The sequence below is a fragment of the Gadus chalcogrammus genome, chromosome 7 (assembly GCF_026213295.1).
Source record: "Gadus chalcogrammus isolate NIFS_2021 chromosome 7, NIFS_Gcha_1.0, whole genome shotgun sequence".
Lineage (NCBI taxonomy): Eukaryota > Metazoa > Chordata > Actinopteri > Gadiformes > Gadidae > Gadus > Gadus chalcogrammus.
In genome coordinates, this window is record NC_079418.1 from 12,899,816 (window position 1) to 12,926,248 (window position 26,433).

The 26,433-nt window shown below is 42.9% G+C and overlaps 1 protein-coding gene across 1 annotated transcript; it reads right to left on the bottom strand.

Annotated features, from left to right (window-relative positions):
* Nucleotides 1-14,424: 14,424 nt before the first annotated feature.
* cdx1b (caudal type homeobox 1 b) lies at nucleotides 14,425-19,737 on the bottom strand. The gene is made up of 4 exons (XM_056595561.1): nucleotides 19,266-19,737; nucleotides 15,671-15,819; nucleotides 14,850-14,961; nucleotides 14,425-14,786 (listed from the first exon to the last, which is right to left on the bottom strand). The coding sequence occupies exons 1-4, from the start codon at nucleotides 19,735-19,737 to the stop codon at nucleotides 14,671-14,673; spliced, it is 849 nt and encodes a 282-aa protein (XP_056451536.1). The 3' UTR covers nucleotides 14,425-14,670.
* Nucleotides 19,738-26,433: the final 6,696 nt, after the last annotated feature.

Genomic DNA, 26,433 nt, shown 5'->3' on the forward strand with positions numbered 1-26,433 from the left:
CTGTACCGCCCCTACCACCCTTACTAGTACAGCACCCCCTACCGCCTCTACTGGTACGGCGCCCCTTACCGCCCCTACTGTTACAGCGCCCCCTACGGGTGCATAGAAGAAAAGAGAGTAGAGAGAAAAGGGGGCCGCTAAAGGACTGATTATGGTCCCACGTTCACGCAACGCAAGGACCTATTACGGTCTTTGCGGACCCTCCTTGTTTAAGTGGGCTGTGGACGGGTCCCTCGATTCAAGGGAACGAGAAGTAGATATCTCCGTTCACTCCAATACAAGTGGGGAACAGGAATGTGTATACGAAAAAAAATTCTGGATATCAATCAAAGGCTCATAATTATCTTTATACCATGTTCTAATAAAATTTAAGTTTTCTCTTTTCAAAACGCCACCTCAAGCGTTTGATTAGCCTTTTTATTTATTTACTTTTTGCAGGAGAAGGAGGGGTGGGCAGCTGAAAGGACTCGTAGTGAAACAAATGTTTAGGCCGGGCATCCGAGAGGGCTCAGTGCCCAGCTACGTTAACTTCTCGTGTCCGAGGTTTTTCCTTTTGCTTAATATGAATGACGTTGATGGTTTTTAGGCACTGTGTTGATTTTTTGTCACTGAGGGATGTGTAGACAGACCTCTTTCTTATGATGCTAAAATGCTAAAATGCTAGACAACGAGAATATTTCTGCATCCCGCACGTCATGCACTAGGGCGTGGCTGGCTCCCATTATTACAATTAGGGAGACGCTTTTATCCAAAGCGACTTACATCGGTTAATACACATATTGACACACCGATGGCAGAGTCAACCATGCAAGGCGACAGCCAGCTCGTCAGGAGCAATTAGGGTTAAGTGTCTTGCTCAAGGACACATCAACACTCAGGCAGCTAGGGATCGAACTAGCAACCTGCCGGTTACAAGACAACTGCTCTACCTCCTGAGCTAAGCCGACCAAATACACTCCACGCATTTCCCATCATCAGGACGCAAATCTCTCCTTGATGTTGCCCTGCGACATTGAGCAGTTTTCATAGAAATGAATGAGCGCCATTTTTTAATCCGCTGTCCTTTCTTTAATAGGTCCATGGCATAACCGCGATGGCATTCCCCACAATGCATTTCGCGAGCGCCCCATGCAAAGTCACACTACAAGCCCTGACGCCTTGTTCACACTACATGATGCGTCCGTCGACGGATGGGGGCTTTTTGACGCATCCATGTGTTTTTCCGGGTTGTATTGCAAAAGCGATTTCATTGGACAGTGTCCTTGCGTGTATTTGCATGACGCAGTCTGATTGGCAAATGGATCCGTCGCTGCCTGAAAAGTTGAACATTTCTCAACTTTTTGACTCAGGCCACGGAGCCGACAGAACGGACGGACCCACAATGCATTTCACGAGCGCCCCATTCAAAGTCAATGAGATCCGTCGACGGACAGAGGCAGTCTGAACAAGGCGTGAGGGCTTGTTCACACTACCTCCGTCCGTCTACGACGTCGTCGTCAACGTATAAAGACTAGTCCCCAATACGTCAGACACGCCCTCGGTCATCCGTCGAAAACCCGACGTAGATCCATAACCCCTTTGTTCACACTACATACGTCCGTCGAAGGATTCCATTGACTTTGCACGGGGCATATGTAAAAAAAAAAAATTATATTAAAATAAAGTTGGGACTATTTTAAATTTGTAACTTTATTTACAGAATTCAATGACATTAACACGAGCCATCTAACGTTAATCTAATGAACTTTATATTTTATATAATTATTGTATAACGGCTCCATATTTCTCCTCTGCCGTCCGGTTGAACCGCATTTGTCAGGGTTGCTAGGTGACAGGAGCGGCGCGTCATCACGCAAGGTAAAGGGTTACGCCAACGCTCCGTAGACCAGACCGTCTCATTTAAAAACGTTCGTTCGGCCTTCGGTCCGGCCTTCACGGTCTACGAAGGCCCCACCTTCATAGACCGCATCGTCCCCTGAATTGAGACAGCCAGAAAGTTGAGAAATGTTCAACTTCAGGTAGCGACGGATCCATCGGTCAATCAGATCGCCTTTGTAATACGACCCGGAAAAACACATGGATACGTCAAAAAGCCCCCATCCGTCGACGGACGCATAGGTTGCTCATTGCGTTGCGTGAACGTGGACCATAATCAGCCCTTATCTGCCGCACTGGCGGACCCACCTCCACATTTCCACCTGCGTACCGGAGGCCAAATCACCCCTACTCCTCTGTGTAAGTCTTTTAACTTAGCTTTATCTGCCCATTCGCTTACCAGTGCTGTCTAAAACCTTCCAGGCCTTACTTCACTGCCATTTCCAGTGCAAAAACATTGGCAGGAATAACTACAGCCTTCCATTTCAGTTTAGCCTAATATTGCAATCAAGAACCCCCCCATCATGTATGACAGCTGCATATTGTTTCACCATTTTACCAATATGAACCCTACAAGACATTCTCTGCTCAAACCATTTTTTTGCGAATGTCAAAAGCAGAGGCATGGTATTCTTTCATTGACTTTATTGTATCGCTACAAGAGCCTACACCAAGACTCAACCCAAGAACCTGACCTTGACTAACCAAAATCCTAACTGTCCTCCCCACAGTTGGACTCTCAAACCTTTTTAAAGGGAACACATCAGCAACAAATAGCAGTGGTATAAACAACACAACGAACATAGCCCCGGCGCTACATTATATTTAACAAGCTTGTACACATTAGGCTACTGTCGCCATTACTGACATCCATAATGCAACCCTCTTATGAAATGTATTCGACCACCACATTTATCCAACCACCTGTCACTGATTGTTTTACGCTCCCAACTTTTCATATGGACACACCACACCATGCATATCAACAATGCACAGAATGTGTATGCTGATTTTTGTATTGATGGATTTATGATTGATTTAATGATTGGGTAAATTATGGATGTGGCCCGTGTTATTGGACCGACGAAAAAGAAACAAAGAAAAGGAAAGAAAAAAGGTCGTTTACTATTTTTCAAGCGCTTCAAACAATTTGTAATTTTGTCGCTTATTTGAGAAAATCTGAAATGTTTGTAATTGTATCTACGTACATGCAAAACGCCTGCAGGTGGCAGTCATATCTAAGTTACGAACGCACTTACGAACACACTCGTTCACTTTCAAATTTGTTTAGAGAATAAAAACCAGCGATAGACGTAGTCCTCTCTTATCCCACTCTGATCCATAATATTTATATACCGCTAAGAACATTTATTTGGAAGCAAGGGTTAGATCGGCAAAAGAGAGAGAGAGAGAGAGAGAGAGAGAGAGAGAGAGAGAGAGAGAGAGAGAGAGAGAGAGAGAGAGAGAGAGAGAGAGAGAGAGAGAGAGAGAGAGAGAGAGAGAGAGAGAGAGAGAGGGGGAGATGAAAGGAGGGAAACACAAATATATTGGTGTTGGTGGGTAAAAAAAAAGTTTAAAAAAAAAAAGTAATCTCAAGTAGTCTAATTGCTTTGAGCGTCTCAGCGTTAGTTGACATCAAACTGGTCACTGTCCTGTCATGCTATAGAGGGCTACAGGCTTGCCTCCCTGCTCAGTTTTACATGTGGGGGTATATGGTATATGTGTCAAACTCGGTGTTAAGTTAATGAATCATAGGTGCTCCATGGCAGCGGGATCAAGTACCTGGGATTCTGTTTTATTGCGTGTGTGTGTGTGTGTGTGTGTGTGTGTGTGTGTGTGTGTGTGTGTGTGTGTGTGTGTGTGTGTGTGTGTGTGTGTGTGTGTGTGTGTGTGTGTGTGTGTGTGTGTGTGAAAAAATTACCAGAAATGACAAAAGAAATTGACAAAATAATATGCATACATCCTTCTAGGATATGCAAAGCTACATACATCAGTCGAAGTCATAAAGTTTGGGTCAGTTCAAGGTCACAATCAACATTGTGTGTGTGTGTGCGTGTGTGCGTTTGTGTGTGTACAAGTGTTCGTATGTGTGCGCGTTTGTGTTCTCTGTTAGTAATACTCAAACTCAAAAAATTCTTTGCATCGAAGTTACAAAACACACGTTTTATTAGCAGCGACTGTCCATACATGAACTGATAAGGAATATTCTCATGGATCATAAATGACACATGCAGTTAATTACTCATACACTAAGCAAACAAGGCCCTGAAATATAACAACTGCCAGTTTACAGTTGACCAATATTTTCAAAGACTTTTCTTTGTTAATATACCCCCTTGATATGCATATAAATGCATTCTCACCAGCTGAAATTGTTTGTTTTCTAAGATCTCTTATTTCTTCTCAATGTCTCTTCATTACGGCCAATCGTCGAGGCTCTGTCTACTTCCTTTCTGCCTTTATTTTCACATATCGTCACACTTCTTTTTCCCATTATCTGATCATTTAAAATCATCAACTTTACTAATCTGAATATACAGGACATTTATTACATAATGCAAACATAATAACAATGTTATGATAGTATTAATAATTATTGTTGTTTTTCTCAGTGTTATTACTGTTATTATTATTCATATTGCATTATTATAAATTATTCATTATTCATCATTACTAATTATTATTATTATTATTTCCCTGTCTTTTTCTTTCCCTCACACTCCCTCTCCCTCTTTCTGGCCCTCTGTCTCCCGCTCTCTGTCTCGGTCCTGCAGAGTCGCGGTGACAGGGGAAGTGCTTTGATGTTTGCCTCATAGAGAACCCACGGCCTGGGGAAGTCACACAGGAACATCACAATGGAGGACAAGCTCTCTCTCCCCACACTGTAAAGAGAAAGGCCTCCTTGACACAGGTCGCGGGAAAAACTAAAGTAAATATGAACCCCTGTATACATATTATATAAAGGAGGCTATAATGGATACATCATGAGGAGTACAACGTGGCCTATAGTTTCCCTTTGCAAATGTTGAACGACTAATTTCACTATTGCGGCAGCTATAGTGAAACAGTAAATAATTTAATTCAAAGGCAGGGACAGATTGTGGCTTTGTGGGAATATGTTGGTGTGAACATGGAGGTGCGTTGAAAGAGGCAGAGAATTGAATATCAATCAAGCAAACAAACAATGTGATTTCATGATGTCATGACTGTAGGCGTTCATGTTGATACCTTGGCCACGGCCTGATGCTTGATATCAACAGGACTTCCATGATTGAACAAATGTTAAACTCTGGCTCCGTTATTAACACAGCAGAGTTTAACAAATGTTTAACTCTGTGAAGAGTTTAACAAAAGTTTAACAAATGTTAAACTCTGGCTCCGTTATTAACACAGCTTTGTAGAAATACTATCTTTCTCGTTATTTGTATCTCAGTTTCAAACGCACAGACACACACACACCCACACGTACAGTATATAAATACAGACGGACACAAGAACGCACACACAAACACACACCCATACATCCACACATGGTGAGTTTGTGAGGGTAGGTATCCCTGTGTACGTGCCTTTCCGGGTTAGACAATCGACAAGGTACGAGTGCGTTCTTAAAATGATTAACATTTATGGCATGCCACCTCTTCTCAGTACGCTCTGATCTCTCTAGTAAAACCCGCGGCTGGTTCCCTTCTTGCTTGCTAGTTCATCTCTCTTTGCTGTCCTCGGAAAACCACAACACCCAATAAAGCACCCTTCACCTCCCTATGACATCCCCAGTCAGGTCAGCCTACAGTCAATTATTAAGACGATATTAGGCCTACTACAGCCAGTGTGCTATTTAATATCGCCATGTGAATGTGATTTAATGGTTTATGCTGAGCCACTTCCGGTGGATTTGACCTGGATATATTGCGGTTAGGCATCTTGCTCAGGGTAGGTCGACTGCAGACACTGGGGTTCAAACCCATGTCCCCAGACTTGTCTAGGCGGGGAGTTCAATCATGCTTTAAGTCATCACAACAATTTTTAGAGCATTGTTGGGCAATGATATTCATAAAATGGAGGAAATTCATTTCTGTTGTTTGAGAAGGTTTTATTTAATTCTGGAATAGAAAACACATTCTGAGTGACCCAAATCCCCTCTGAACAACCAGTGTGTTTGTGTGTGTGTGTGTGTGTGTGTGTGTGTGTGTGTGTGTGTGTGTGTGTGTGTGTGTGTGTGTGTGTGTGTGTGTGTGTGTGTGTGTGTGTGTGTGTGTGTGTGTGTGTGTGTGTGTGTGTGTGTGCGTGCGTGCGTGCGTGCTTGTGAACAAGTCCCATTTCTGACTAGGTAAAATAAGGTCCTAACACAAACTATTAGCAGGGGTCAGAATGCTATGCATCCGGAGCCATACATGGATCTTGCATTGATTACATATGGCCGATCAAAATCACTCAAAATATGTGTGTGTGTGTTTCGGTGTTCTTGCGTGTGTGTGTGTGTGTGTGTGTGTGTGTGTGTGTGTGTGTGTGTGTGTGTGTGTGTGTGTGTGTGTGTGTGTGTGTGTGTGTGTGTGTGTGTGTGTGTGTGTGTGTGTGTGTGTGTGTGTGTGTGTGTGTGTGTGTTTGTGAAACTAAATATGAAATAATTGACAGACTGACGTGACAATAAAGTGAAATGACTTTTATCCCAGAGCCCGGGCCACTACTGCAGATTGTCCATATCATTAGAAGTGGGAGACATCTGTAGGGACAACAGAAGGGCTGGGAATTTCAATGTAGTCATTAGCATGCAGTCAAAGCCAGGAGTAGGGAGTGTTTAAATATTCTGTTTACAAGTACTGTATTTAAAACTTGGCGTCAGGATTCACACCTGGCCGCAGTCAAACTGAATATGCCCTGGTATGCGTGTGTCAGCCTATGTGTGTTTTTTTAAAGGAAATTATCCAGCAGGAATTAAGATTACCTAATTGTTGCAGGTATAAGACGGTAACATTATTGGGTTATATCTCTTCGACAATAACTCAATAATAGATTACAAATAATTTGTAGAATGTAGTTTGTGTAGAGTGCAATTATGCTTTCCTTGATTTGTATGTTTATGGGTGTATGCATTGCTACGTCTGAATGTGTGTATGTGTGTGTGTGTGTGTGTGTGTGTGTGTGTGTGTGTGTGTGTGTGTGTGTGTGTGTGTGTGTGTGTGTGTGTGTGTGTATGTGTGTGTGTGTGTGTGTGTGTGTGTGTGTGTGTGTGTGTGTGTGTGTGTGTGTGTGTGTGTGTGTATGTGTGTGTGTGTGTGTGTGTGTGTGTGTGTGTGTGTGTGTGTGCGTGCGTGTGCGTGTGTCGTTAGTTTCCATGGTGGATGTCCACCGTCCCGGAACCTGCGTGGGCTGCTGGCAAGCTGCCGACTGCCCACTGTCCATGGCTGGAGGCCAAGACACCGATGTGTAAACACACACAAATACACACACTCACACATTCACACAAACGCACATGCATGTTTGGTGGCATCATCCGCAGCCCATCCCTGCTCCCTCTATTATCGGGTGAGCCATTCAGGCTCCAAGCTGATATTTGCAGTCCCATTAGAGTCTTAACTGCGGTCGTGTTATCACTTCTTCGTACGTTTGTCTAGTAATAGTTAGAGAGCCCCTAATCTCTCTTCACAACTCATGAAAGATGGTGTTTTAATAGGACATGATGGACAGCAGCTCCATGGTTGTGTGTGTGTGTGTGTGTGTGTGTGTGTGTGTGTGTGTGTGTGTGTGTGTGTGTGTGTGTGTGTGTGTGTGTGTGTGTGTGTGTGTGTGTGTGTGTGTGTGTGTGTGTGTGTGTGTGTGTGTGTGTGTGTGTGTGTGTGTGTACGAGTTACCTCTGTTGTCTTGGCCCAGGTCATAATTTGTCTGTTTGAATAATATGCACACACACTCATGCCCACTTTGTGTGTGTTTGTGTGTGTTTGGGTGTGTGGCAGTGAGACATCACAATTAAATGCAGACACTATCCCAACATGGTCTTCAGAAGATATTTCTGTGAACCTTTCCAAAAGTATTTCAGAAGCCATGCAAAACCATGCATGATCATGAAGACCCAATTCTTCACTGAGCCGCCCTGAAGGCTGAGCATGTGCTCATTTACGAGTAACATTAGATAACAGACTGTAAATATGTCTCCCTTTCAGGCGGATACATCACGTGTTTGTTTGCTATGTATTCCAGAGAGTTCGTTTTTGCCAATGGGCTTTCTGTCAGATACCGATTTCATAACACCAGCAAACAACCTGACCCACCATGAGAAGAAGCTACACACTTTATGCAACAATTACATTGTTCACACCATTTTATTCTTGTTTTTATTTCGTTTATTTATGCTTTTATTGGGAGACCTTTTTTTTATGAAGGACTCCAAGGTGATTTGGGTATTTGGTGATTTGGAGTATTCCATTTTTTTATAGATAGGCCTATATATATATATATACATATACTCATGATTATATTATACATATACCTTCAATAAAATCATTATAGGTATACTTTAGCTATAAAAATTATATTTATAGTATATATACAATCTTAGGTATCATATCTCTCTATATATATTTATATTATATAAATATTTGGAAGATAATATTTATATAAACTAGGCATATATTAATATATATACTAATATATAAATATATATGTATTTATATCTGTACAAATATATATATTTATATCTGTATAAATATATAAATGTATATATTTACGTGTGTGTATGTATAAATATATAAACGTAAACATCTTCATCTTAGAATCTAAAAATGATTCAATTTGTAAGATTGAAGGGCTGATTATGGTTCCACATTCACGCAACACAATGACCACGCAGTCGCTTCGGCGTAGTCGTGAACCTTAATGGTTCTGCGTCGGGTTTACGTGTCGCTACGCGTGTCCGTGGGAGAGAGAGAACAAACAGTTGGTCTTTGTCTGTGCATGCTATTACTTTACAATTGGTCTACTACAAGATGTTTTGATTATGGTATGGTATGGATTCTAGCAACTTGAAAGCTGAATACGACTTAAACAAACAAAGTAAAAACAGAAGATAAGCTGCTAGTTGGTCGTCGTCCATTCTGGTCATTACATTCAAAGTCTATGATGACCCAATACAAAACGTCCCCACTTTTTACAGATTACTAGCGATTAAAAAAAAAAAATTACAGCTATTAATGCAAAAGTTACATGTTTTGCCTATGATTTTTTACATACAGAGCGTGTTGCCGGAAATGATGTAGTTTGCGGACCATCACAGCCCTTGTGGCCTCGACGCAAGGTTACAATTTTTGGGAGGCGCACGTCAGGCCCTTGCGGTGGACGCAAGGAGGGTCCGCAAGGGCTTAACGGGTCCGTGAACCCCCTTGCATTGCATCAGTGAGGAACAATAAAGATCCCTTTAGATCCACAGAATTCACTATCCAGAATAATGTAGATGTGAGTGCTTGACGTGGTGGCTGACCCCGGCCAGTACATGTGTGAAGTGTGGCCCGTCACCTCTGTGAATAGGGCGTGAACTTTGACACCAAGAGAAAGAGGGAGGGGGGAGCGACCAGAGACGATAGTAGGAAGAGTGAAGAAAGAACTGAAAGAGAGACATGTGTCCCCATCACACCCTCCTTTATCCACTCCATCTCACATATGAAGGATTCTCTATTTTATCGTACATTTGCAAGATGTTTGAAATTAAATATCTAACACACAATGGTAGTATTGAACCACTTAAATGGATGCTTGTCATATCAACTGGCCCTTTCAGAATACAATGATAAAGGGAAGATTGTGTCCTTCTCAACCCCATCTGTTGGGGAGATTCTGCCTCCCTTCTTCTCACCTTGTACTGTCTCTCTCTCCTGCCCAGACGGGTCTGCCGGTGAGCCAGTATCCCCTCATCCAGCTACAGGCCACTAAACATACGTACCCGATTCATTCAATATATATTGCATCATAAGCGCTGATTATCCTCAATTCAAAATAAGCATTTATCAAACATTGGATTTTAAAAAGATAAATTACAAATGGGACTACAAACACTGTGAGGGCACACTATAAAGTTAGACAGTACGTATGCACGACACAGACATAATGAATAGACTTTTATCATATTATACATTTTGAAAGATGAAAATCTAACATTTAGGCACCAAAGAAAGAATAACAGTATTAATTTGCCAGCTGCAGAAACGGAAACAATCAACATCAACCTGTTGGCACCTGATTTAAATATGACAGTTCCCAATAGGCGCTCTCTCATTCACCAACTAAGTCTGAGACCATCAAATCATATGCCTATAGTTCATCCTATAGTTTTACATAGGCTTCATTTATAGGTATATATGTGTCTGCTATTTTAACGGGTTGGTTTCGAAACTTTCACCTGAAGTATTCCGCTATTGGACCTGCTAGCTTTGATTCCTTTGGAATACACCCAGTAGGTCACCTGGCTTTCATATTAATGCTGACTCTGGATCGCAGGAAAAATCGTCTTGACCTTTCTCATTTCCGGTTGCCTCTGCCGTTAACGGGAATGTGATGATACCGGCGAGCTTTTGACCCTTGCACTTCTTATCCTTGCCGTTGGTTTGTGCTGACAACCGTCAAAGGAAGGCTTCCACTTTAGTCTCCACCGTTATGAAAACTCACATTGGATTAATCAGCATTGAATGTGTTGTGAGTCTCCTGAGTGTGATTCCCTCATAGCAGCATATTAGGGTTAGGGTAAGCTTGTTAATCCTTCATCGTCTCATCTCCATTTGCAATACATGAACTTGGAGTGTAATCCGAGTTCCGTAAGAGCGTGTTGAAATCTGCAGTGATTATCAACAGGCTGAAGGTTAATTGCCGACGGGGGGAAAGGTGAGTCAGTCAGAAGTGCCACGGGGATTTGTCCTAGCTGCGGGTCAATGTGTTTCACCCTGGCTTATATGACCTCTTTAGCAATTGGTTCACAGTGTACACAATCACAGACACACACACAAACACACACTCACACACACACACACATGAACACACACTCACACAAACACACACATCCATTCACACATACACACACAAACAAACACACACACAAGTCACACACACATACACGCATACATACATATAGACAGAGACCCACACACACACACGTAAAAACACACACACACACACACGTATACAAACAAGTACACATGCACATACAAACAATACCGTTGCTAGCAAATACACACACACACACACACCTCCATACATACACTTGTTCTGAACGTAACACGCACAGACACACACATGCACACACACACACACATATATTTCTTTGTATTTTATTTATACAAAATAAATTGATACCTTTATTTATTTTTTAATGTTTATATTTATGTTATATATAAATGATATAACATATATATAAATATATTTTGTGTATGTATATGTTTTTATTCATGTTATATAGTAGATAGCTTGATTTGTTTGTGTGTGTGTGTGTGTCTGTAGGTTTTTGTGTGTGTGTGTTTACATTATGGTCTCTTTCGGATGTAGGCTAATGGGCCTGAATCCTGCTATATGACCACTTGTAATTATAGACAATAACAATGACTATAATCAGTGTCTGACTGATAGAAGGCAATCACACTGTTCATAAAATGCTCTCTTTTACACCGTAATTACCTTTCAGAAGTGTTGACATTGATTATGTTTATTTGGAATACAAATAATTTACTGAGTTATGATGGCATACATCTGTCTGGCAACTACAATAATTAAATCAATAATAACAAATATCGTCATTAATGTTTCAAAATATCACATCAACATACTTTGATGAAATACATTCAATGCAAATTTGCTTAATTAAAAAATGACGTCCGCAAATTGGATCACAATTTTTGTTCAATACAACATATTTAACATGAAATTAATTTTGTTGAATAAGAAGATAATTTCCTACTTAAGCACAGATTCTAATGAATATTCAGTCAGGCTCATGTTGTGTCTATGACATATGGGATTCCACTGAAATACCTTGAGTCTCCCATTATCCATTAGGATTATCTGTTCTTTACAGCGTGCTACCGTTCTAACACTACCACTTTACAACACTACTGTTTATTCACAATCAATGTAACCAATACAAGGGGGTATTAGGCTGCAGTAAGTATATTGTAAATGAAAGTTTATGGTAAAACTGGCCCATAAACAGCCGGTTGTATAAGTCTGAACAAGCTCCGACGGGACCAATTAGTTTATGGACGCAGGCGAGAGTTATTTGCTTGGTTTGTGGCCTTTTCATCTATTTGCTCCAATTATTGGGATGTGGACAGAGATGATTTTAACATAATTTGATTGGCTATAGAAATTCCAGTTCAAAGATGGAATGCAGGCGCAAGCAAATGTTGGGATAGCCCTAAAAATAAATAAAAATTCTACCCGATTGCTCATTGAGCTATAGCTTTAGCGACATGTTGATCAACTGCATTTCAGGCCGGTATGATATCAAAGATATCCTATCTCGAGAATCGACTGGCAGCCATTTTGTTGTCTGTTTTTCCGCTGAGGTTAATCCATTCTGGCTGTGCTATGTAATGGCCGTCTGCCCCGCCAACCTTCAGACCTGTCAACTTCTGCAGTGCCTCTATCTGTGTGCTGGATGCGTGTTCATAGCACAGCCCAGAGACACACATATGTGACCAACATCATAAGACCAGGTTACGAATTTTTGTTTTTGTCTCGGCCGGTGGTCAGAACGGTGAACAAGCCACCGATTTGGGACGTCACGTCACGGTACCTCCATTGTTACAAAGGAACGCTTGGACACGTATACTCTGTAGACTTCCTCCGTTTATCATAAATTAATCAACTGTCATATGTTTCACTGATAACCCTCTTATCAGTTTTTTTAAGCCCAAAAGAGTGTCTTTCAGAGTTCTGACCTTCAGCACCTCCTCTGTCCCCCAAACTGTCCTCCCTGAGCTCCTCCTTCACACACATATCTGTGTCTCCGTGGTGCAACCATCTTTACAACATCCAGGCCCAATAAACTTTATGGCGGTTGAGAAGCGGGGGTGGAGGTGCGCGGTGAAACCCTACCAATGCCCAGGCTCATTACCTTGTGTTTACCTTCAAGAAAAGCCAGAGGCTGATTGTGGGCAAGCGAGAAAAGGAAAGAGAAAGACAACACCGGTGGTCCGTGACAACCTGTAGGCTCCTTATCCGCTCCGGCCTGTAGATTAAACGCTATGCTGGGATGTGAGAAGCTCCGCTGAAGCCCCCGGGACTCACACAGTGTCAATGTTTAAATGTATGAAAATATATCTGCACTGCTGCTGCTTTATACGAACACATACAGACACACCAAACACACACAAGCTCAAACACAAAATTGGTGTGTGTAGTAGATAGTAGGATCCTCTATTCTGTTTGTCCAGTGTTTCTCTTTACCCTTTGGACACCACACCTTAACTCATTGCACGCAAGTGTGTTTGTGTGTGTGTGTGTGTGTGTGTGTGTGTGTGTGTGTGTGTGTGTGTGTGTGTGTGTGTGTGTGTGTGTGTGTGTGTGTGTGTGTGTGTGTGTGTGTACGTGTATGTGTGTGTTTGCGTGTCAGTTTGTGCGTACGTGTATGAATGCGCTCGTGCATGTATGTTAGTTTGTGCTTCTCCTTTCTTTCTTTGTTTCTCTTTTTATTGCTTACATATATCTTGTTTTTTTTCTACACATGTTCTATGTTTTTATTTATCTAGCACTTCATTTCCATAGCTTTTGTTTTTTCATTGTCACAGAAAAAATAAATAAAGAAACAAGGTTTCTCGGTGGGTTGGTTGTTCTTCGTGGATGTACAGCAGATTGAATCCACCTCACAGTCACAAATAAATATACTTGCTAGTTATCTGTACAATAAAACTTTTTTAATACAAATTATATTGAAAATATACACTTATTAAAATTTCATGTGTGCAATCAAATCCATTTACAAAAGATTACCATCGGCAAAACAGCTCAAGGGGAGGGGGGGGGGGGGGACTACTGGGGAATTTGCCAGAAGCATACACAATTAAAACATGTACAACCTGAGTATGGATACGATTTTAAATAATATCCCATTCACGTAATAGCCCTGTCCACAGAGCATAGTGTATCCAAAAATGCTGCCATGACGCCCCAAATTCAGAAGGTCCGGTTTGAGTTAGTTCTGCAGGGCAAGTAAGCCTTGGCGGTGAAGTCTTAGGCGATGGCCGACCCACACAGTGGTCGCTTGAAGCAGGTGGACAGTCAGGGGTCTTCTAGAGGTAGGCGGCGATACTCTGTAACGCCAAACCAAGCTCAACCACAGCGCAGGGTGGTGGCTGGGATCTGCATGCAGCGTCATCATCTTCAGTACAGTTTGAAACAAGCAGTTCAAAATTTAAGAATTAAAGCATTATGGGGAAACAGTGACAACGCAATGCTGCCAGTGCCTTTCTGTTAAGCATTATGATTTCCAAAAGTGTTGTGTGCGGTTGCAGGAGGAAAATATCAGGTATGCTCGTTTATTATGGAATTTACAGATGATTTACAGGTGTCCAGCAGTGTGTGTGTTTGTGTTTGTGTGTGTGTGTGTTCCAGGTGACCTCTAATCCCAGGTGTCCACTCGTTCCTCTATACTTCCTCTTCCTCGATTGCATCCCTGTGTCCTTCCCTCCACTCTGCTCCTGTACCTCTGCATCCCATCCTCTTCCTCCTCCTCCTCGTCTCCTTTGGTTCATTCCCTTCTTCCTGCTCTGTATCCCTGTTTCTGTTGATCCTTCATCGTGGTCCCCTTTCTCCTCTTCCTCAGTACTCCTCCTTGATGTTCATGGGCATGGAGGAGGGCGACATCAACCCGTTGCTCCCGCTGCTGCTCGTCACCATGGCGATGTTGCTGTTGCTGCTGTGGAGGACTCCCCCGCCTCTGTTGTCGTCGGCGCCGGGCGCCTCACTGTGGACGATGTGCGGCAGCGTGGGCGCGTCGCCGTGGGTGATGTGGGGCAGGTTGGGCGTGGTGGTGGAGGAGGCCGGCTGCTGGAGTTTCTTTTTGTTCACCTTCCTCTCCTTGGCCCTCCGGTTCTGGAACCAGATCTTCACCTGGAGAGAGAGAGAGGGCCCGAGAGAGAGGGAGAGAGAATGGGAGAGAGAGATGTCATGGTCTGAATAGTTGGTTCATCATAGCAAAATTGGAAAAAACTGAAAAAGTATGAATTTGGGTGGTGGCCTCAGATGACCTGCCTGGATGCCTGTTCCCCCCATTTGCCCCTCCCTTGGACATTGTGCTGCAGTGTAGTGGGGACATGTCTCTCTGACTGTGTTAATGATGACTGAGCCAAGCCTATTCCGTTCATTTGCATTACGTCCACCACGATGTGTCTCCTTCTCAATGTCTGAGACATACAGAAAGTTAAGCCATGCAGCGTCTTGTAGAAACCCAAGACAAGGTTTTCCTCGGCTGTCAGCATTTCCACTCACAGAGTTGAATATGTAGCTGCGGTGCGACCCTAAGTCCCATTCTTGAAATCCTGTTGGTGGATGTAAATTCAACAAAGTGCCGATGCTGAGCCGCTTTTGTTCATCCAATTTAAGAGATTAATAAATCGTCTTTGTTCCAACCAATTTTGACTTTCCTCAAGGTGGGTTTGAAAGTTCATTAACGTGGCACAACACTAACAGTCTGTGATTGGTCAATCATACTGCATGTCAATCAAAAGGCCTCGTCCTGTCAAACACTAGACAAGTGTGGCTCAGCCAGTTCGTTGCTCATGTTGACCCGGGACCTGGGACAGACGGCGTGCGTGCGTACCTGTCTCTCTGATAGCCCGAGTGCGGTGGCGAGCTCGGCCTTCCTCCTGATGGTGATGTAGCGGCTGTAGTGGAACTCCTTCTCCAGCTCCAGCCGCTGGTGGTCTGTGTACACGACGCGGTACTTGTCTTTGGTCCGAGTTTTGCCATCTACAACAGACACATGTAGAACAAGACAAGACAAACCGTTAGGCACAGGACCATGGACAATAGTGTTGTGGGAAGGCGGGCCGATGGACAAGGGGGAGAGAGGGAGAGAAGGACCCGGACGACACTAGTGAATTTCTGCCCTTCCCCACCTGTCTGGGTTTCTGTTTAAACAGTCATTGCTCTCCTGAGAGCAGATAGACGGCATAGAAGACTGGAATCGGAACTGCTTTTTCTTTCCGTGAAGTGGGAAACTACGGCAGGGGACAGAGGCCAAATCAAACCATCACTCTCCCATCAATCTGAGGAGGTTTATGAAGTGTATCTGTTTTATTTTGTTATAAACCATCCACATAAAATGTCCCTCCACCCGTTAGTACTAACACTAGAAGAGCATATCTCGTCGGCCCGTCTAGAGCGGTTTACTATTCAAATGGGAGGCTGGCCATGTTGGAATTTGCATAACACAGAGGAATTCTCTCCCTCAACATATCTGTATATTTCTCTCTCCCTCTGTCTCGATCTTTCTCTGTCTGTCTGTCTGTCTGTCTCTCTCTCTCCCTCTCTCTGTCCCTCCTTCCTCTCTCTCTCTCTCTCTCTCTCTCTCTCTCTCTCTCTCTCTCTCTCTCTCTCTCTCTCTCTCCATTCTCTGCTTTATTTTGTCCTCCAATGGTCAAGCATTAGGCTGCTCAATTCTTGAGGCAGGGTTGACCCTTAACACATTAAAACCAAACAGAGTATATGGTGACGGTAACGTCCTGGACAGAAGACAAAGTATGTATGTACAAAGTGTGTTTGTAAGGAACATGAATGTAGGTATGTATGCATGTACTGCATGTGTGCGTGTGTTTGTGCATGTGCATGTGTGTCTGTGTGTGTGTCTGTGTTTCTGTGTATGCATGTATGTACTACTATAATGTATTCCATTAATTCATCCTTACATGGGTCCACTTCCATAAAAACTTAAACAAACAATGCAAAACCAACTGCCATTTCTCTCTCTGCCTCTTTAACCCTCTCTGTCAACACAGAGGGAATCAACAGAATTAAAACTCAAACATTTTAGTTTGAGAGGACATCTGTCCAAACCTCAGCTTTTCTGCTTCATTTGGCAGATGCCGAAACTCTCAACTAAAACCACATAACAGTTAGCCAGTCGCACGCACACACACACACACACACACACACACACACACACACACACACACACACCACACACACACACAAACATGCACACAAACACATATACACACACACATTGACATGGCTGCTCAATAAATAATGGCTGAGATGGACCGAGACTGCTAATGAAGGACCGTAAATCACATTAGAACTTCACTCTGTCTATATGCTGAGAGAGAGAGAGAGAGAGAGAGAGAGAGAGAGAGAGAGAGAGAGAGAGAGAGAGAGAGAGAGAGAGAGAGAGAGAGAGAGAGAGAGAGAGAGAGAGAGGGAGAGAGAGCACTTAAATGAAACCTATTTTTTTTATTTATCTTCATACTGGAAAATTATAGATATTGGCTGTCTTGCCTTGTGCCTTTATAATGTTCTCTACCTTAATTTACATGCTATTATGCATTTATTATTAATCAATAGAATTGTTTTGTAATATTATTTTTGACATAAATCAGAGTTAAGTATTTCCAACGTTCGAGGGATCGTAAACAGGCATATTTACAAAAAAAGAACTCAAGTTAAAAGTCTTCAGATAAATATAGCCTACCTTGAATTGAAATGCAATAATTCTATCTCTATTTTGAGAAATAGCCTGAATTAGATCCTATCCTACGGTCGGACTAGCTAGCCTCGCCTTTTGAATTATGATGACTTAATAAAAACTAACGTCGATGCAAACTAAACGAAGAAGAAAAACAAGATAAGCGCAAAGAAGAGACACCTTACACATCAAAGACATCGGAACAATCTTGTGTTCTCCGCCTAGAGACAAGGAGAAAACAAAGAGCGACAAGGCGTATGGCAAACATCCCCAACGGGGCCGCAGTCCCATTCAACAGTGGGGGCCACATAGGCCATTTACATAACAAGTGCATCAAACCATGCAGTGAAACTCTTCAGACGACTCCGCACCTTTGATCCTGCCCGTGTTTCCAATGGAAAATACATCGGGATGTGTTAGAGAGGCGGAGTGTCTGTGTCTGTGTCTGTGTGTGTGTGTGTGTGTGTGTGTGTGTGTGTGTGTGTGTGTGTGTGTGTGTGTGTGTGTGTGTGTGTGTGTGTGTGTGTGTGTGTGTGTGTGTGTGTGTGTGTGTGTGTGTGTGTGTGTGTGTGTGTGTGTGCGCGTGTGTGTGTGTGTGTGTGTGTGTGTGCGTGTGTGTGTTTGTGTGTGGCGGCCTCGTGTTGGCTGTCGTGCTATATCGACATTCGATATATTCATATATCTATAGGTTTCAAACGTTTCCAACGGAAGGTAACAGAATAACATCTCAAAGGCCTGAACCATTGCAGCCTGAGCGGATATACGACCAGCGAGTCTCCTGAAACAACACTGAATTCTGCGTTTGCTTATAGCTGAGCGGAGTCTGGCATCAGGAGATGATGTGACAAGATCCTATCAGGAATGTATACAAAGCAATGAATAAATATTTATTTTATATTTATGGTATGGCCTAGCGACAAGGCACACTAAAATGACTCAAATAATTACATTTGTATTCACATAGGCCAGTAATAAGTCGTTATTAATGGTCTCTACATCCGAAGACCATTAGGCTCACATATTTAATAGGCTTTATATATTGTTGATTATGAATAAAATAATTCCACTGTTCAGTAGGCCTATAATCAGTGTTAAGGTAGTAAAATCCTCCCCGAACAGTAGGGCTCTGCTAATAAAGTGTTTTATTATAAGCGTCCTCTTATGCGTGTTTTAACTGGCGCTGTAAACCAGTAGCTAAGAATGAAGAGCACTTTATGGCAAAGAATATTTGATGGAAGGTTAATTTACACAATCAATCCATTCTCCATCTGGGGCGACCTGTACAGGGAACTGAAACCGATAGGAAACTATTTACGCACACGTTACAAGCATTTAAAAGGCATCTGGGACACTTTGCAACTAATGATCCCATGGTCTGACTGTCGCCGTGTGTTTGTGAGTTGAGTTGTGCATAGCTTCATTAGCCTAAATGCACTTGTCAAACCGACAAGATCCTATGAAGGACCGTATACAAAGAAATTACTAAATATGTATTCCATATTTATAGTAGGTCTAACGGCAAGGCACACAAAAATCAATCAAATAATTAAATATGTATTTACATTCACATAGAACTAACAAGACCCAACAGCCGTCTCTCTAGAGAGGGGTGCTGGGATAGTCAAAATTACTACGATTTTCAAAATTACTATCAGCGAAAGGCAGAAAACATCTCCTGTCATTTGTCACCTGTGTTTTACGCACAGGTGACAAATGTCTAATAGGCGCTTACTTGAGGTGGAGGGCGGCGCGCTGTTCCGTCGCATCCAGTCGTACGGGTTCCTCCTCTGCAGGGCGTTGGGCGACAGCTGTCCGGAGGACGGGTTCATGGAGACGGGCAGCAGTGCCGCGGGCTGCCCTGAGAACTCCGGAGGGCTGAACCCAAGCGGGGGCCCCACCGCGGAGGAGTTGGGCGTCGGGGTCGCATTGGGGGCCCCGTGATGCCCATAGTGCGAGGGCCACTCGTCACCCCGCGGCGGAGGAGGAGGATAGGACGGATTCCAACCCCCGACCCCGTTCTGGGCCGAGTGCGGGTCGTTGTTGATCCCCGGGACGTGGTGGTGGTATCCAGTGAACTCCGAGTAGTGCGGCGCGGCGGGGACGAAGCTCTGCGGGTTGAGGTTGAGGCCGGGGTGTCCACGGGAGACGGGGTTCTGGTGGTGGTACATCCCCGCGTCCTTGTCCAACAGGTAGCCAACGTACATCTTTCCAGGTGATGGGACGCCCTGTGCATAGTGCGACTCCAGCTTGTAGACTTGTGTCCCGCGTCTCTTCTCAGCGCTCGCTCACTGGGTGTGTGTGTCTGCGTGCGTGTGCCCGTGTGCGCGCGTGTGTTGTTAATGAGGTGGATATTCTGTCTGTATTCTGCCTTCATGTAGGACCAACCCTCGTGTGTCTTCACCGGACCGAGGTCCCACCTGTACTATTCCATTGAGACTTCCAGTTCGTCGCCTCAGCTGCCAGTTAAGAGCGCGTCGGGGTCACGTGGCGTGTTTTATGGCCTCACCGGCCGCCCCTCACCTCGTCCCTCGCTCCACCGCTCCACCTTCCTCTCTGCTCCCTCTCTCGCTGTAGGCCATTCATCAACTCATTTATTACTTTATTAACTCGTTGTCTTATATTTGATAATATATTTCATAACATTGTCCTATATTTATTCGTCCTTACATTTATATATATAAATATATATTGTTTTCTAAAACACCTCAGCATAACCCCATGTATCATTAGAATGTTGTCTAAACATATTTCATATTAGAACATGAAGGCATCAAGGCCTCAAGGCCTTAAAAAAAAATCGCAAACCCAAAATGAACCTCGCGTCCCTCGTGTCACAGAGCACTGTCTGAGACATCGCCTCTTCATTCCTCTCGGCTCACCCTATCTCACATCATCTGCATGAGAGACTCATGGCTGCATTTCAAAGGCTTCCATCAAAGGCCCCATGCTGGGGGGAGCAAATCTTACAAATTACGCTCAAAACAGACTAACGTCGAGATTTCGCGCCACCGCAGCCATAACAGAGTTGGCATTTACAGTCTAAAAGTGTTATGCATTAACTTGAGTTATTATAAAGCCGGTAATACTAGAAAGAAAATAAGAAAAATAAGAATAGAAAGAAAATAGGCACACTGTTTAATCTCAGGCATACGGAATTCTAAAGAGGTTTTAACTAACAGACACATAAGCACGCACGGACACACACGCACACACACACACACACACACACACACACACACACACACACACACACACACACACCTGACACACACACACACACACACACACACGCACACAAGGACGGTTTACATATTACAACAGAGCAAGCTTATGTGGTGCTCCCATATCTGGGAAGGAAGTAGGAGGCCTGAGGTACTTCGGGGGTTGTCATAAACCGGGGGCACCAAGAGGTTAACGTCGAGCTCTGTCTCCGTCCCCATTCTCCCGCCCTCCTCTCCGATTGATATGAAGGAGCCTTGTAGGCGGAGGAGGGGAGGGCCCAGACGCCAAGGTGACTTCCTTCTCCCCCCCCCCCCCCCCCCCCCGGCCCCTCCTCAATCTAACACGTTGACATCGTCGCTCCTGTTCTCCGCTCCAAGTGGGGCACGAGTCACCGGTCAGGTGGTCAGCCCTGTGACGGTCAGCGTGTCGGGGAGAAGAGGGCTCACAGACAAGTGTTGGGTTCCAATTGATGGTTCCCATTGGTCACCTGGCGACGTGTTTTGGGTTTAATTGGCCTACAGCGGCTGCCATTAAGCTCGCATTACGATACATTTTGCAGCATAAGCCACATTGTTATCGAAATATCCAATGTGTCCCGTTGTACAGTTTTACCGACCAATGAAACACACGATCGGGAAGGTCTGAAAATAACGTCAGGCTCATTGCATGGAGAATAAACGTATCCATTCACCTGCAAGTTGCTTTGAAGAATTCATTCATCTGATCTTTGTACCCTGAATCGCCAACAAAAACAATCTTTATTGTCATTCTCTGCCAAGTTGTTTAATAATTCAGCCTCAGCCACAAGTGTCAATTTAAAACATGCAATTGTGTATGATGAGTTACCAAACCATGTTATTAAAACCGTGGCATTATGATTTGGCTTAATTTCTATAGCATATAGAGACCTAATTTAGAAATGATAAGGAACGAAAGCCTGATCACGTAAAGTACGCAGTAATATTAATGTTTTATTAATGATAGGCTATGTTACTAGATTCATATGGTTCGAAATCTTTGAGGAAAAAATGTAGCTGAAAAATTAAATTATCAAATAAAACCTTGACCCCAAGTTAACCATTTCTGGCCCTATAACTCCTTCTTCGATATTTAGGCCTACAACTTTGTTGTTTAGTTTATGAAATGTTCTTTAAAAAATTCTTAAGGATATCTGTCGACCATGTAACCTATTCACCTGAATAGGCCTCCCCACTTTAATGATCATCAAAATAGGAATGATCTTCATATTTTGACACCAAATGGCATTCAATATTATTATTTTTATTATTATTATTATTATTGCTATTTATATTCCTCTTATCCTTCTTATTATAACTAGTTATTAACTTTTCTATAACTAGCCTATTGAATTTACGATTATTACGGTAATAATCAAGATGATGGTTATGATAATTGAATATTTTAGGATATTTTAGGCCTAGCCTATGATATAATATAACTACGTTCTACATTTTTATTTATATTATACCATCAAAATAGGCCTATTTTATCGTTGTTGAATAGGCTATGTTTTACTATATTTGGGGCTCTTCGTTTGTTAGCATGGTTGTTCAAAAAGGAAATGCTGTTTTATAATAGGCATATAATATCAATAGGCCTATATGCCTGAGCGTCGGGGATAAATTATATATATATATGTATATGTATATATATATATATATATATATATATATATATATATACAGTATATATATATATATATATATATATATATATATATATATATATATATATATATATATATATATATATATATATATATATATATATACAGTATATATATATATATATATATATATATATATATATATATATATATATATATATATATATATATATATATACATATAACATAACATATTCATAAGCATAGAGATTCGGTGACGAATTAAAGCGCAGAGAGGAAGAAAAGGGCGAGCAAGAGGCCAGTAAGATGATGGGACTTTGCAAAAAAATCCAGAGAGACCCCAGCTGGGGGACACCTGTAGAAGGTGAGACTTTCAAAGGACGAAACGAAGGGATGCATCTGAACTGAAGCGAGGCTGGTGTGTTTGCGCTGCACGGTGCCCATCCTGTGTCTTTGTCACCTGTCTGTGTGTCAACCATTAACTAGACGCCGGCTGTAAACCCACAGGTTATGGAAAGTTGGATCAGGACACGGCAGGTCGTAAAGAGCCAACCTTTTTATTGTTGGGGCGTCAGAGGGAGCAGGGGTCTACTTTTCACTTCGACATACAGTGGGGTCTGCTCCTCCAGGTGACCCTCAACAGATCCCTCATTACTCATAGTGCTTTATTCTGACTACAAGATCCAAAGATGCATGCAAACGTATAGGCCTATAATATATTAAATAGCCTATATCTTTATATATCTCCACGTCATATGATTGAAAGTGTTAGGCTATTTGTAAACCTCTGCTGATTATAAATATTATAATGATCATAAATACCTGTTACCTACGTGATGCCTTATATGGAGCCGGCCAACAATTACACACACACACATAGGCCTCCTATGCATGTCAATAATATGCATAGAGGCCTGCTATTTAATAATAATAATATTATAATAGCGATAGGCCTTTAGCTCAGAAACACTTCTGGAACTATTTTGAAGTTATTATGATTATGATGATAATTGTTGCTGTTCAATCTATAAACGAGACACAAATACCCAACAACTTTTGTGGGTATTGGGTGTGATGCGCTTTTACATTTTTAAGTAGCCCAAGTTTTAGGCCTACCTTTATAATAGCCTAAGTTAACGTCGTTGTGTGGGCTTGATGTCGGATTCAACAGTATACTAATTTAAAATGTAATTTGTGAGATAATGTAGACAGCACACAGTTGCTATTCAATCTTAAAAATGTTTGACCAAGTAGCTATGGAATCAAAGTGAAAGAATAAAAGAATATTAAGGAAATGAAACCGAGCGCGAATTATCTTTCGTTCAGGGGGTTATTAAAAGGGTTGTACAAGAGCGCCATCTTCCGGGAGAGTTTCAAATAGACAAGCATTAATTTATTTATTTTTTCACTTAAGGGTATTTTTAAAGGTCCCATGGCATAAAAATCTCACTTTATGAGGTTTTCTTACATTAATATGAGTTCCCCTAGCCTGCCTATGGTCCCCCAGTGGCTAACTTGTGTTCGGTGTAAAACGAGCACTATAGGTATCCTGGTTGCCTTTCAAAAAATGAAAGCTCAGTGCTTATTTGGAATGTGGCCCCATATGTCATAAGGGGCCAAGCTACCTCCCCTCCTCTGCCTTGCCCGCCCAGAGAATTTGGCCCGCAAATGAGCTACGACCTTGCGAGCGCCACGTGTGTGTGTGTGTGTGTGTGTGTGTGTGTGTGTGTGTGTGTGTGTGTGTGTGTGTGTGTGTGTGTGTGTGTGTGTGTGTGTGTGTGTGTGTGTGCGTGCGTGCGTGCGTGCGTGCGTGCGTACGTGCGTGCGTGCGTGCGTGCGTGCGTGCGTGTGTGTGTGTGTGTGATTACACACACTGTGTGTACGCAAGTGCTGTACACTTCTTTGTTATTTGGATAACCGTTCTGCTGTTGGTGTTATGGCGCATAACACGTTGGTTTTCTCTGACGTTGCTCATATTTCCACAACGAGACTGTACTTGGGGTTATCTCAGCCATCGTTGAGCCCCGCTTATGGGGGGAAATCTGTGTCATTGGATTTTTGAAAAAAAAAAGCCATTGAATTCTATACACTGAATAAAATTCAACATGCCAAAGTCACCTGCAAAATTCAATGTATGAAATTCAGTGTTAACATCCGGGGACCAAAGGAAGAGCAATCCATCCTAGATGCTATCTCGGTCAAGCAAGGAGAACGGGAATAAGAGCGTCACTCGCTGGTTCATTCTTTCTTGATACAAACGTTAATTCTAAACATCATTTTACACAGTAGCCTATAGGCCTAATAGGAAATGCTCCAAGGTAAATCAACGTCATTGAACACTGACTGCAGCTTTGTATGGGTCTTAGCAACGGTGGTGGACCTTAGCCTACTCCCTAGCCATTGTATCGGTCTGTAAAATGCTAATAAAATAAAATGAAATGTATTTATTTATTAAGCACATTTAATTTCAAGGTGAGGGGGGGAACTTATCTTTCTATTTTTCTGTGTTTGTGATTGCAGGGACTTAGCTGGATTGACAAGCATCTTAAAGGGACACTGTGTAACGGTGTAACGGTGTAAAATGATCTCTGCCAAAAATCTCACTTATCCCCCTGAGCGAAGAATAATTAATCTGTAGTTACATAGGATGGGTAAGATTCATGAAGGCTTCCATGTTCTTCCGGTCTATGAACTGCCAGTGCCGAGAGGGACAAAAAGCACTACGTGGTACCGGAAATGCAAACGCAGTTTCACTCTGAGCCAGCGTGAATGATGACTGAAATAATTCACTATCTTGCTCGAGGAGTAATTACTCATACATCATTGGCTCACACTAATGATTCAATTCAGTTTGAAATTTGTTTGAAATAACGAACCTCATCATCACTCGAATGACTCGATGAGGTAGTATTGGATTTCATGACACAGCTTCTTGGCACATACTGCCCACCGTAGTTTTTGAACAAGCGAGCACTATTAGTTTGAATGCAATATACAATTGTACCACTAGATGGGGGTAATGTTTACACAGTGTCCCTTTAAGGGTAATTGTAGTGGGTTAAGGAGCCCAATTTATTAGGGCACATATTTGGGGCGATCCGAGGTCCCTTTGTTACGTTTGGTGTGATGCTGAAGCCCGCTGCCCACTGTGGAACGAGAGCGCAGAGCCGACGGTATTTGCCAACTGAAGCGCCAGCAGCTTGTAGTTCCAGTGGAAGCACGGCGTGCCTCGGAAAGAAGCGCCCGACAGCAACCTGCTTTTAATTTGTCATCCTCATACCTGTATAATGTCACTCGTGCGGAATGGCTCTGCGCGCTCGTTGCACTCTTGCTATGCCACCAGAGACATATCAACCGTTTTGCTCCAGCCACTTAACGTGCGTCCGGTGTCACAAAACGAATACCCCCAATCCAGTGATCGATGACGATAAGTTTTAAGCTCATGCATGTTTCCGCACGTCAACGACTTCATGCCTGTCTAGTGCCTACGGTTCAAACTCGTGCATGTTGCAGAAAATGTGTCACACTTTTCTGTGGGTCGCAGAATTCTGAGCAACGCTCGCTTGCTCTCCTTGCTTGACCGCGATCTAGCATCTAGGATCAATTGCTCTTCCTTGGGTCCCCCGATGTTAACGCTGAATTTCATATATTGAACATGCAGCTGACTTTGGCATGTGAATTTGGGGACATTGAAAATATTTAAGTTGACATTTTTAACGTTGAATATTAGATTTTGAAATTGTAATAATTAAAAAATAATGGCGAAAATGATTTATTGAGTTAAATTCAGATGCAAAAAATCCAGATACGTGATTTACTTCCATACCCGCATCCCGCTGCCCGCTGCCGCGAGACACCACCCCCACAAAGCACCAACGCCCGGCAGCGGGCAGCCGGCAGCGGGCAGCCGGCAGCGGGCAGCCGGCAGCGGGCAGCCGGCAGCGGGCAGCCGGCAGCGGGCAGCCGGCAGCGGGCAGCCGGCAGCGGGCGATTCAGTCTACATCAGATTGATCAGGAAGTGGAAGAACCA

What these genes read in the sequence shown, in the direction of transcription:
- cdx1b (XM_056595561.1), bottom strand. Translation starts at nt 19,737, where the DNA reads ATGTACGTTGGCTACCTGTTGGACAAGGACGCGGGGATGTACCACCAC. An exon ending in CGCGCCGCCCTCCACCTCAA is followed by an intron (nt 15,820 to 19,265) that starts GTAAGCGCCTAT and finishes TGTCTGTTGTAG; the next exon opens with ATGGCAAAACTCGGACCAAA. An exon ending in TCGGGCTATCAGAGAGACAG is followed by an intron (nt 14,962 to 15,670) that starts GTACGCACGCAC and finishes CTCTCTCTCCAG; the next exon opens with GTGAAGATCTGGTTCCAGAA.